Below are 12,632 nucleotides of genomic sequence, written 5' to 3'. Positions count from 1 at the left end.
ATGAAGATACTATGAAATAAATTACGGGTAGTAATAATAATAATAGTAATATATTATCATAACATTTAATCTTGGCTAATTATTTATCATATAAGTGCTTGGTGAAATATTACAGTGAAGGCAGTGCAAAGCACACTTCATGCACTGTACAGTACTAACCAGTATTTTAGATTATAACACGAGGTAAAACGACAGAAAAGGTGGATTTTTAGATAAATGGGAACAGTGAAATAGTCTAGTTTTCTATTATGTGGATTTATTTACTTTGTCAATATTGTGACCACATTAGTGTGATCAAATTATTTAAAAATAAAACATTTGAAACTACACTTAGCCTAATAATTCACTGATGTATTTCAACAGGTCACACAAGCACATTGAAACATTTACTTTGTAAATTAAGAAATTGACCACGTTTTACTGAATCGTTCCTTTGTAGCCTACTAAAACATGAGAATGTCAAAACTTACCATGTCAAAACAAATTGTAGTACCGCGGTAAATTGTGGTATGTTTTATTAGCGCTCAGCTTGACTGACTGAGCAATTTCCACTCTCTGCCTGACCTGCCCTCAAAGGTGCACTGCAACATTTTATCTCAAATGAAAGTCTGAAAAGCAAGAGTGAGCAAATCTCTGCCCTGCAGTGGAGAGCTGTAAACGTCAATGATGGGAATATGCCACATATCATATTTGTGCATCTTTCCTATGCTGAGTGAGGCGGCTCACAGGATGATGAACTAGATATGAGACTGAGGTAGACAGGAAACACTGACCCAAGGAAACCCATTGTCCCCACCTCACCCAATAAAACACCTGCCAAAAAGTCCCAGGGCAAAATGGCACTAGGAGAACCACACGCAGTATTTTTCATATGGCTGTCTTTAAAAAGCTTGGTATGTCCTGGAGAGTTGTTGGTATTTGCCCTTCCGGTCACCTTAGCTGGGTAAATAACGCCTTACAGGGGCCTTTTTTGTTGCAAAAAACACAGACATCTGACATTCACCCAAAACAGCTGGCATGTTCATCCAATGTGTCCACGCATGATGGGATTTACTAAACCCATATCGTCACTGCAGTGATTTATGAGGCATTGTTGATACTCTACATTAGTTTGGTTGGAATAAAATCATGAAGAACAGACTGGCTCAAGCAGTGGAGAGCAAATAACTAAAAGTAGTGATTTTTCAGTATGTTGATAATAGTTTACCGATTTTCAAAGTTGAAAAGTAACTTTGTCTAGTAACAAACTACTACCAATAGCAATGTAGCAATGTTTTTTTTTTTATTATTAGTATTATTGTATGTGGAGTTTCACAGACAAACAAGCTAAAGAAATAATCTAACAGGTTGTTATGCTATAGTGAATCTGTTTGCTCAGAAAATGATTTACTGATTTCCCAAAGTCCCTGTGCTGCTTTTTATTGATCTTTTTTGCAGCGCAATATTTAGTCAAACACTGCTATTTATGACTGTTTTCAACTGTTTCATTGAATTTTAGTTGTATTTTTAGGAATCTGTTTAGGAAATGATTCACTGAATCAAGCATTAGCGCTTTATAGCAAAATATTAGTTAAATATTGCTATTTGTAACTGTTTTAATCTCAATTAAAAGAGATTAATCGTTTTTTTTTTGTCATTTATAAATTGGTTTGTTAGTGAATCAGTGAAATGAGAAAAATGATTCACTGAATCAGGTGCCATTGCAGCTTTTAGTGTTTTTTTGTAGCAAAAATATTTAGTTAATAGTTGCTATTTTTTATTTTTTTTTTTACTGTTTTCATCTCAGTTAAATTGTTTACAAGAATTATTGTAGTTTTTTAGTTGGTTCACTAATGAAGCAGTTTGTTCAGAAAGTGATTCACTGATTCAGGTGCCTTTGAAGAATTAAGTTTTATAGCAAAAAAAATATTTAGTTAAACACTGCTATTTATTACTGCTTTTCATCTCAGTTATATTTAGTTCTCTTACGAGAGGTCTCTCGTATTGCGTAAGGTTAGCTTACGCATCGGGAAAGTCTTCTTTCTTCGAGATCTGAAGCCAAAAAATTATCCTTAATTTTGTATACATTGTCAACGCAGTGCAGCAGCCGACAGACCTAGGCAGGCTGTATAAGCGTGCTCATTGGCTGCTCGGCGGCAACTGCTTAAGCCTATCGGTGAGCGCTCTGAACGCGGCAACCAATGAGGGCGCTTCGCGCCCTCCACACCCTTCTAACCGTCAGAATGGGTGTGGCCAGCGTGTATATATACAGCGCTCATAGGCTAAAATTCTGATTTTCTTGTCTTCAGCGACGCTCTTCGCATCGCTGGATCTTGAGAGCCGCCGCCGTTGAAACCAGCGACCAGCAAGCTTAGGACAGCGCCTGAGGAAGCCGGCCGTCTTCGCCGCCTTCAGCCATCCGTGCCTGCTACGCTATCCGGCGACATATCCTTTACATTATTACTGTTTCTGTGTGTACTCTAAAAGAGCACGAGGCGTTTTTGTAAAAACGCCTCGTTTTTGCGGCTCGTGCCGCTCCCCGCTCAGCAACGGAGACCGCCACCTCTCTGCGCTCTCCGCCTGGGCCGCGGGCACGCCGCCACCGCACTCTCCGAGTGCGAAGAGCTTTCAATGTCGACCCTGCGGGCTCGACTTGAAGCTTTCGACCAAGCTGTCGCTCCGCCTGTCCCTGCCGGGCCGCGCAATAAGAAGCGCCGCTCGCAGCGACCACCGGAGACTGTTGTGACTGAGGAGCTCGCCGGAACCTCTCCCTCGAGCTATCTCTCGCCCTCTCCCTCCCGGCCGCTCAACCGCCGGCTCTGCCCGCGCCGCCGCCGCGTCAGGAGATGAGGCGAATGTGATAGATACCCGTACTCTCCCTCTGTTCGAGCCGTGCAATACGCCGCTCACAAGGGATGGCAGAAGCGGACGGTCTCGGAGCGAGTTTCCTCTCCCTCTGTTCGAGCCGCGCAAACTGAGCCGCTCACGAGGGATGGCAGAAGCAGACGGTCTCGGAGCGAGTTTCCTCTCCCTCTGTTCGAGCCGTGCAATACGCCGCTCACGAGGGATGGCAGGAGCGGACGGTCACGGAGCGAGTTTCCTCTCCCTCTGTTCGAGCCGCGCAAACTGCGCCGCTCACAAGGGATGGCAGGAGCGGACGGTCTGAGCTCTCTTTACGTTACAAGAAAGCTACTCCGTCCTCGCGCGTCACCGGTGAAAGGGGAACAGAGTGTTTTCGTCCCGCCGTGGCCTGGACTATAACCTCCATTCTCACACATTTCTCAGTCCCCTCTTAAGTTCAGGCGACTGGAATTGTTACTATTGCAGTATACGAGCCTGTTATAAATACACGCTCGCCTGCAAGCAAACGCTGTCACAAGACATGATACTAATGTATTCACCCCTGTGGCTCAGTGGCGGAATCCTTGACTGTCAAGCTAGAGACCGGAGTTCGGTCCCCGCTCTCGCGGCAGTTAAAGTTTATGCTGTTCGCTTCTCCGAGCTCGCGGCCAGTTTTTCTTACATACAGAAAACAAGCCCGCTCTCTCCCTCGTTGGGCCGCGCAGATTGCGCCGTTCAAGGGATGACAAAGCGGACGGTCACGAGCAGCGTTCAGCGTGCGCGCCTCACTCACCGGCGAAAAGAGAAGAGAGTGTGTTAGTCTCGCTACGGCTGGACAACCGCCAATCCTCATACATTTCTCAGTCCCCTCTTAAGTTCAGGCGACTGGAAATATTACTATTGCAGTAAACGAGCCTGTTTTAAACACACGCTCGCCTGCAAACAAACGCCGACGCGACACATGAGGTCGCTTTTTATATGCTCGCGCTAACTGAAAGCTTATGTGTTTCCCCTGTGGCTCAGTGGCAGTATCATACGCTTTCATGCGAGAGATCCGCGTTCGATCCCAGCTCTCGGGGAAAATAAAATTTATGCTGCTTGCTTCTCCGAGCTCGCGGCCAGTCTTTCTTACTTACAGAAAGCGAACCCGCCTCTCGCACCACACGTTCTCAGGGTGCTCGAGTATTTTTGAGCGTCTAAACACGAGAGAAGAAAAGACGGTTAAATCCCGCAGCCCTGCGACTGGACCACCGTCGAAGCTTAACGCTCTGTCAGTCCCCGTTGCCACGGCTACTGCAGCTGTTTACCCCGCAGTCAACGAGCCGGTATCTACCCGCTCGCCTGCGCGCATCCGCCGTTCTCACGGCAACCCAGAAAAATTTCAAAAGAGCATAATGTCTGGTTGCACGGCTGACGCCGTATGTGTTTCTAGTACAGTGAATGTGCCCACGTTCTGTGCTCACCCCTGTACACAAGCACTATACATCCCGTGTCTCTCACAGAGCCCACTCTCATGAAGCAGGCAAAAGCCGCTTTAGTGTTAAAAGTAGGTCACGTGTCCACTTCTCCGTGCCCACACCTACTCACTGCCAGCTCTGTCACACGGCCTCGCACGACCGGTCATGTTTTAAATGTGAGTCCTGTGCCCGCCCTCGAGCGCTCACACATACTAACTACATTTTCGCGCCTCACACTATATGTTCCCCGTCCAAAGCCACCGGGACACTGTGTGTAAAACGGCCAGCTATCGCTACGTGCGATCCGCCGTATCTAACCACCAAGAGCGCGCGCGCCGCGCCCGCCCCTGAATGTAACTCCTGTGCCCGCCCTCGAGCGCTCACACATACTAACGAACATTTTCGCCCCCGACGCCGCCATCGCGCGTCGCGCCTCGCGCCTCACACTTTATGTTCCCCGTCTAAAGCCACCGGGACACTGTGTGTAAAACGGCCAGCTATCGCTGCGTGCGATCCGCCGTATCTAAGCACCAAGAGCGCGCGCGCCACGCCCGCCCCTCCGTTTCGAGCTCTCGAGCCCGCGATGCGCGGCGATCGGGGCCCGGAGACCATTCTGCCCCTGGCTGCACACGCAAAAGCGTGGGAAACTATTCCAGGCTCATCAGAACGGGTTCTAAGCACAGTAAAACAGGGCTATACTCTGCTGTTCGCTCGCCGCCCTCCGCGCTTTCAAGCGCGTATCGAGACCAGAGTGAATGGGGAAGTAGCACATCTACTTCGAGCAGAAATAGCTACACTTCTGTGCAAAAGGGCTATAGAACCGGTTTCCCCTTCCATGAGCGAGTCGGGCTTTTACAGCCGTTATTCCTCGTTCCCAAGAAGGACGGAGCTCTCAGACCAATTTTGGATCTGAGACGTTTGAACGAGGCTCTTATGGGAAGACCGTTCAAAATGCTCACAACCAGACAAATTCTCGCGCAAATTCGCCCGAGGGACTGGTTTATATCTCTCGATCTAAAAGACGCGTGCTTTTCAGATCCTGATAATACCCCGTCACAGGCCATTCTTGAGATTCGCCTTCGACGGTCCGGTATATCAGTACACGGCCCGCCTGTCGACACAGCGCGCTCGCTGCATTCGACGCCTGGCCGCGTCCCTTCGGCCGGGCAGCACCGTACCTCTCAAAACATTTCAAAGGTTACTAGGTTGTATGGCCTCAGCCGCAGCAGTGCTTCGGCTGGGTCTTTTACGAATGCGCCCGCTACAACGCTGGCTGAATGCCCGAGTGCCTCACAGAGCATGGGCTTCCGGCGGTATCCGTATCAGAGTGACTCAGAGCTGCGTTTCAGCTCTGAAGCCCTGGTTAGCGGCCGACTGGTACCAGCGGGGAGTGACAATGGGAGCTATCTCACACCGCAAAGTTATCTCGACGGACGCTTCCACCTCAGGCTGGGGCGCTCTGTTCGAGGGCAAACCGGCTTTTGGCCTGTGGTCAGACCGGGAAAAATGCCTCCACATAAACTGTTTGGAGATGATAGCGGTCGAGAACGCGCTCAGGCGCTTCCTCCCATTCATAAGGGATCACCATGTGCTAGTCCGCTCGGACAACACGTCCGTGGTATCCTATGTGAACCGACAGGGCGGTGTCAGATCCAGGAATCTGTGCAGGCTGACAGAACGCCTTCTCGTGTGGGCTTACCGCTCGCTGCGCTCGCTGAGAGCCGCGCACGTGCCGGGCCACCTGAATGTCGGTCCAGACAGACTGTCCAGGGACAACATTCCCCCGGGAGAATGGTCTCTGCACCCCCAGACAGTCCAGTTTCTCTGGCGCCTATTCGGCAGAGCGGAAATCGACCTCTTTGCGTCGAAAGACAATGCTCAATGCCTGAAGTTTTATTCGAAGAGCGAGGACGCGCTGTCCCAGACATGGCCCAGCCTCCCGCTGTATGCTTTTCCTCCGATCTCCCTGTTGCCACAGGTCATTTCGAGGATCAGAGAAACGCACCACTCAGTGCTGCTTATAGCCCCGTGATGGGAAAACCAAACTTGGTACCCAGAGCTAGTGAGGCTGTCGCACTCACCCCCATGGCCGATCCCGGTGAGAAAGGATCTCCTCTCCCAAGCCGGTGGATCGATCTGGCATCCCCATCCAGAGCGCTGGTCGCTGCATGCATGGGTGATCAACGGATACCCGTTGACCTGTCAGAAGGGGTCGTGAACACGATCACACAGTCGAGAGCCCCCTCCACGAGACGGCTCTACGCGTCTAAATGGTCGGTGTTTTCTAAATGGTGCGCTACTAAAAACTTGGATCCGCGCGCATGCGGGGTCCCGCGGGTGCTCTCCTTCTTACAAGAGCTGTTGGAAAAGGGCAGATCTGCTTCCATGCTCAAAGTATATGTGGCCGCTATTGCAGCGTTCGCTGAGACGACGCGCGGCCGGGCAATGGGAAGGAATGAGCTCATTATCCGCTTCCTCAGAGGAGCTAGACGGATGAATCCCCCGCGGCCCCCCTCGGTTCCCTCGTGGGATCTGTCCTTGGTCCTAGCGGCCCTAGAGGCTTTTCCCTTTGAACCCTTTTCCCGGTGAGCGCGTTCAGAGCGCTCACCGATAGGCTTAAGCAGTTGCCGCCGAGCAGCCAATGAGCACGCTTATACAGCCTGCCTAGGTCTGTCGGCTGCTGCACTGCGTTGACAATGTATACAAAATTAAGGATAATTTTTTGGCTTCAGATCTCGAAGAAAGAAGACTTTCCCGATGCGTAAGGTAACCTTACGCAATACTCGTTCCCTCTTCTAGAGAGAACCGAGGTTACATTAGTAACCGAGTACGTTTACAAACATAGTTGTAGTTTTTTAGTACTTATTTATTAATTGGTTTGATAATGTATTAGCTTAGATTAGAATCACTTATTCAAGTCCGTGCGACACATTTAAGGATTTTTATATTTTATGAGATGATATTTTTAAGCCATTTAGCATAGTAGAGCAATATGTGAATGTGTTGTTTGAGGGTGGGCTGCTCCTCTGTCTTTAGCTAAATGACATGCTAATGCTGCCTTCTGGAGGCCTGACACATGAAAATTAAAAATAATTATTGCTCTTTCACTTCACAACTGCCTGGATGAAGCCCAGGTGTCTCAGTGCTAAACAACTACAACTAAAACCAGAATTGAAGCACTTTATTCAATTGCTTTCTTCCATTTATAGCAAACATTTGACATTTTACAAATGCTTTTCAAACAGTTATTTCTAAGTCTTTAAGATGGTATAGGACGTAATTTCCTTCATTAGCCTTAAGAGAATGAGCGTTACTGTCCAAGTTGCTTTTGTGTGTGTTGTGTATCATTCTCCATGTTGCATTCATTAGCAATATGATCTCTGTTCACCCTTGTTATTTAACACACAATTACACACCTAATGTTGCATGAAATTATGGCTCTAATGACAAAAACAGAGGTAAACTCCAAAGGACGACGTCACCGATAAGGTTAAAAACAAGCTAAATTAAATGTTCAGAGCTGACTGAAACAATGTGTCAGTCATCAAGCCCATGTAGATATGCCATCATTTGTTAAATTAAGATTGTAAACTAATGTAGAGTATTTTCATCTGGATTACAAGGTATGAAATAATATCAAGCTAAATGTGTATTTGTATAAACTGTGTGTGGAGTGACAGGATCATCTAAATTCCTATTATACACCTCTCTGGAATACTCTTCTGATTGCGACATTCAGCAGTGTGCGACATTGGCGCTTGCAACGCTAAGGTCATGGGTTCAATTCCCAGGGAAAGCAAGAACTGAAAAGAATGTAAATGTGTACCTTGAAATGCAATATAATATAAGTTGCTTTGGATAAAAGCTTCTGCCAAATGCATACATGTTAATGTAAACATTCATGCAGACAACTGAAACTGGCTCATTTCTCTCATATCACACTGCCAACTCACTCTCTCTTGTTTCATATAAACGCAGCTGGTGCCTTCTTGCGTCTCAGATATCGATTGCTGGACTGAAGTATTATATTACTGTAATATTACTGCAATTTTCTTGTTGCTTGGCAGATTTGTATGGGTCCTGATCACACTTATTGGGGTTATTTTTTGCAATAATGACTTGACTTATATTATAAAATACAATCAAATGTATTTTAATGGTGCATTCTGGGAGGGATCAAACACATTTTAAAGTTAGCAAATCAGTCACATTCTTATGTGTTGATGTTTAGAAACTTAATTAGGTTGAAGGATTGCGACCCAAACATGTCAAAAAATCACGGCTGGTTAATCATTGGCCATTTACGGGGTCGGATAGATCTCTGTTTGTGCTGAAAACTCCATTCAGTTATTGTTTCAGATCTTGACAACTGTTTAAGCTAATTTACTGCTCTCATCAAGCAAACATAATTATCTTTTAATGGAGCATTTTCAAGTCTATTACTCTAATGAGATTTTTATTTTGGAATGTTTCAGTGCTGCTGGCCAGAATTCGAACGTTGGAATATAAATATGCTTTACTTTGCTCAGCAGATGCGAATGCATGCAGACAAACTGGAGAGATAGTCCGGGATGGCGACGAGTGATTGATGAAGCCAACTAATAAATGAACAACATCACGTTACTCTTCAAACTGTGTAAGTTTATGACATAAATATGTGAACTGAATCCAAAAAACCTAGGCTTTATGGAAACAAATGTTGCTTGCTAAAACAAGATTTGGTGACTATCCAAAGCACCCAAGTCTATATATAAAGTTGAATTAATAATTTACTACATGTAAATGGCTCCTGAGGAAATTCCCTCACCATTTACATTAAGAACTACCAGGGATATAAAGATGTTTTATATGGGGTCAATAAAACTGTTCAGGGGTAAATAAGGTTTATTTGGAGAGTGGCTTTCTCGGAAATTACTATTGGATCTTCTGGCATGACACATCGCATAATTGTACTGGATAACGGCCACAGTTGTAGTTTTAATTGTACATTCAACCCTCATCATAGATCGTCAGCAGCTCTAAAATCCCAGAGCTTCAAAGTCTAATAAAGAGTTCCAGAAATTGACTCTGAAGATATTCATGCTGATTGTCTTGGAGAGACAGTGAATATGATTTGGATGTCTCTGCTGTGCAATTGCTGTATTAAGCATCCAAAATGAACACCCATCAATTCCAAACGGGAGTTAAATTTGACGTGGCAAGTGAATAAATCTATTATTAGCCAGTTGGCTGGAAACTTTAAGTGAATGACTAATGGGGAGTCGATTCATCAACTCTTTAACTCTTTCCCCACTATTGACTGATTTTTCTGGCTTTCTGTGTTTTCACTGTTATATGGTAGGGGGCGCTATTAGGCATCTTCTGAAAGATTACTGAAGAATCTCCTGATCAAAACGCATGCGAAGAAGATGCCGAAACAAGCAATACCATAGGCAATCATATGCATATGTAAAATAACGTGATCACCAACATTAAACAGCATATAAATCAAAACTGCCTAATGTTACTGAATGAAATGTCGACCCAGAACTAGCTATAGGACTGTGAAGCTTTGAGGGTATTGATCTACTCCATCTATGTTTTGATCATCATATTGAATCTGATCTGGATGTAGTCTTTGACAAAAACGGCATTTTCTCAGCTTTTTGCTTAAAATGTTGCTTTTTTATGAAACTTCAAGTGTTGATAAAAAAAGAATGCATGAAGCTAGAATAAAACAGGTTGTTGTTGTTTTTTAAGCAGAGGGTCTGTTCTTTTTTATATATATATTGCATGTTCAGATATTCATACAACAAAATATTCTGGGGGCCATGAAATTTTTTGTGAAAATGATCAAAAACGCTGGCGGTGGCTGGCAACTTTTTTTAAAAACACTGGCGGGGAAAGAGTTAATAGCCCTAGTGTCATCACAGTCTGTGAAAAGGGTCCGTTTACTGCATGAAAACACAATGCACAGTCTAAGTAGGAGGTGCCACTTAAGTCATTAAATGGCCAACAGTACATGAATGTAAGGCTCATACAGTAGAATATTTCTCCACTGATAGGGAACATGTCAGTTCAATGCACTTTTCAGTTTTAGGTGTGTTAGCGTTGAAATTTGAACAAGCCTTGTGTATGAACAGGGTGCGTATCCTGAAGACTTTGGTGTTAGAAGGTCAGTGTCTCTTTCAAGGCTCCACAGCAGCTGGAGTCTGACATCACCACAGCAATACAGAGACATGCTTCACATTTTACTGTGTGAAATTTACAGCCATCGCCGCCACAATTAGCTTTAAAAGTATGAGTGGGAAGAAGGAGGGGGGTTTGGAATCCGGTGCCGGTGGGCGTGTTTGACGAGCGAGTTCTGCTGAACTCTCTGTTGGGTTGTAAATATTGGTTGAGAAGTGTGGTTGAGGTTGAAAGAACAAAATAGAAACGGTGTCTTCACTTGGGTTCATTGTTATTGTGTGTGTGTCACAACAGGGCAAATGGGTCATTTGCAGAGCTGCGTGTTGAAAAGATGGTGTCTAGATGATAACATTTATTACCCCAGTAAACACATCCAAGTAACTGCCTTACTCACTTCAGGAACGTGGTATTTCAAGTGTGACACCAGCTGGATGCTATTTTAGGATCCTGATTCAAGAAGAGCAGAATTTAGATGAACATTGTGATAAGTGTAATTATTTAAACATGCCTTTTATTAAGGAGGTCCTTAAATATATTTACAGATCTTTAAATAATTTTACCAACATGGACCCAGAATTAAACACAGATGTTCAACTTTCTATTGTTGGCCAAAACTAGATTGTAGATTTATTACCAAGTGATATTAGAGTTTATCGGTCAATATTGGATATATATATATATATATATATATATATATATATATATATATATATATATATATATATATATATATATATATATGTATATGTATATATATATATATGTATATATATATATATATATAATATATGTATATATATATTTTTTTTAAAGTGATTATCTATTGTTTATACTGTACGCCTATAATGTTGCTATGCATTTAATGAATTACTGAAACCCAATTATTGACCTTTTTCTAATAATTAATGCTTAAGGTTTTAACTTTCCTTTTTTACATTCACTTTTTGAATCAAATGTTATAATTATAATATTATTTAATTCGATTAATTACTTGGTTATATATTTTAACATACACCGTTGTTTTGTCACGTTTAAGGCAATGATGAAGCAAAATCTTTCAATCCAAATAAACGACACAATTCAGGAAGTGATAGCGTAACAGCTTGTACTAAAATATACAAGACAATACCTGACAAAGAGCAGAACCAAACTCAGGACTTTAAATACGCTGGGGAGGCTAACCAACAGAAAACTGAAATATGTGCTTAACTTAATCCGTAACCAAAGGAACTAACAAGGGACTACAGGCAGGGAAAACCAAATCTAAGGGACCATTTACATTACACCATTTTCAACTAAAAACGGAAAACTTTTTATGGGTTTTGGTCAGTTATTTACATGACAACAATGTTTTGGGGGCCTGAAAACGTAGTGTAAAGTACAAAAACACGAATTTGTGAAAACGGTGATGCGCATTACGTGTTCAGTCTATAGTCGCATAGTTTCTTTATAAAGTGACATCGCCATCTACTTGCCTGGCAGCATAATACAGCGTTTTTAGTAGTTTTCGCAGATCCGTGTGAACAGGGATCATTTTGACAACGGTGTTGTCTGTAGGCGAAAAAACACAAAGGAAAAACGTTTCAGTTTTTAGTATATTGTTGTCGTGTAAACGTACCATAAAACACCAACAAACTGAAAATTAACCTGACACATACAAATGTTTGGGGGTCAGTAAGAGTTATAAAAAAAAAAAATATATATATATATATATATATATATATATATATATATATATATATATATATATATATATATATATATATATATATATATATATATATATATATATATATATATATATATATATATATATATATATATATATATATACTGTTTTTCAGCAAGGATGCATTAATAAATCAAAAGTAACCATAAACACTTTTATACTTTTGTTTCAAAATAAATAAATAATCCTTTTTCAAATAAATGTTCTGAAAATACTGTGAAGACTGGAGTAATGGCTGCTAAAAATTCAGCTTTGCCATCAGAAATAAATTACATTTTAAAATATATATTTAAATAGAAAACAGATTATTTTAAATTATAATAATATACCACAATATTACTGTAGTTTTTTTTTTCCATCAAATAAATGCAGCCTTGGTGAGCATAAAAAAAAAAGAAAAAAATAATAATTTAATCTTACCGACATCAAATTTCAAACGGAAAATGGCCCACAAGACT

General features: G+C 42.9%; 1 protein-coding gene across 6 annotated transcripts in view; it reads right to left on the bottom strand.

Moving 5' to 3' along the window:
• Positions 1-12,632, bottom strand: part of s100p (S100 calcium binding protein P) — a 33,592-nt gene that overhangs the window by 8,810 nt on the left and 12,150 nt on the right. Inside the window, exon 1 of one of the 6 annotated variants that reach the window (XM_081357808.1) lies at positions 11,921-11,990. The exons of the other annotated variants lie outside the window; for them this stretch is intronic. Within the exon in view, the coding sequence (XP_081213934.1) occupies positions 11,921-11,979 (59 nt within the window). The 5' untranslated portion in view covers positions 11,980-11,990. Of the gene's footprint in view, positions 1-11,920; positions 11,991-12,632 lie in introns of those variants that run through there. 6 annotated transcript variants of the gene reach the window in all.

The sequence above is a fragment of the Scardinius erythrophthalmus genome (genome assembly GCF_964197995.2).
Source record: "Scardinius erythrophthalmus genome assembly, chromosome: 25".
NCBI lineage: Eukaryota > Metazoa > Chordata > Actinopteri > Cypriniformes > Leuciscidae > Scardinius > Scardinius erythrophthalmus.
The sequence above is the reverse complement of the archived record's forward strand: the minus strand, read 5'-3'. Positions and strand labels throughout refer to the sequence as shown.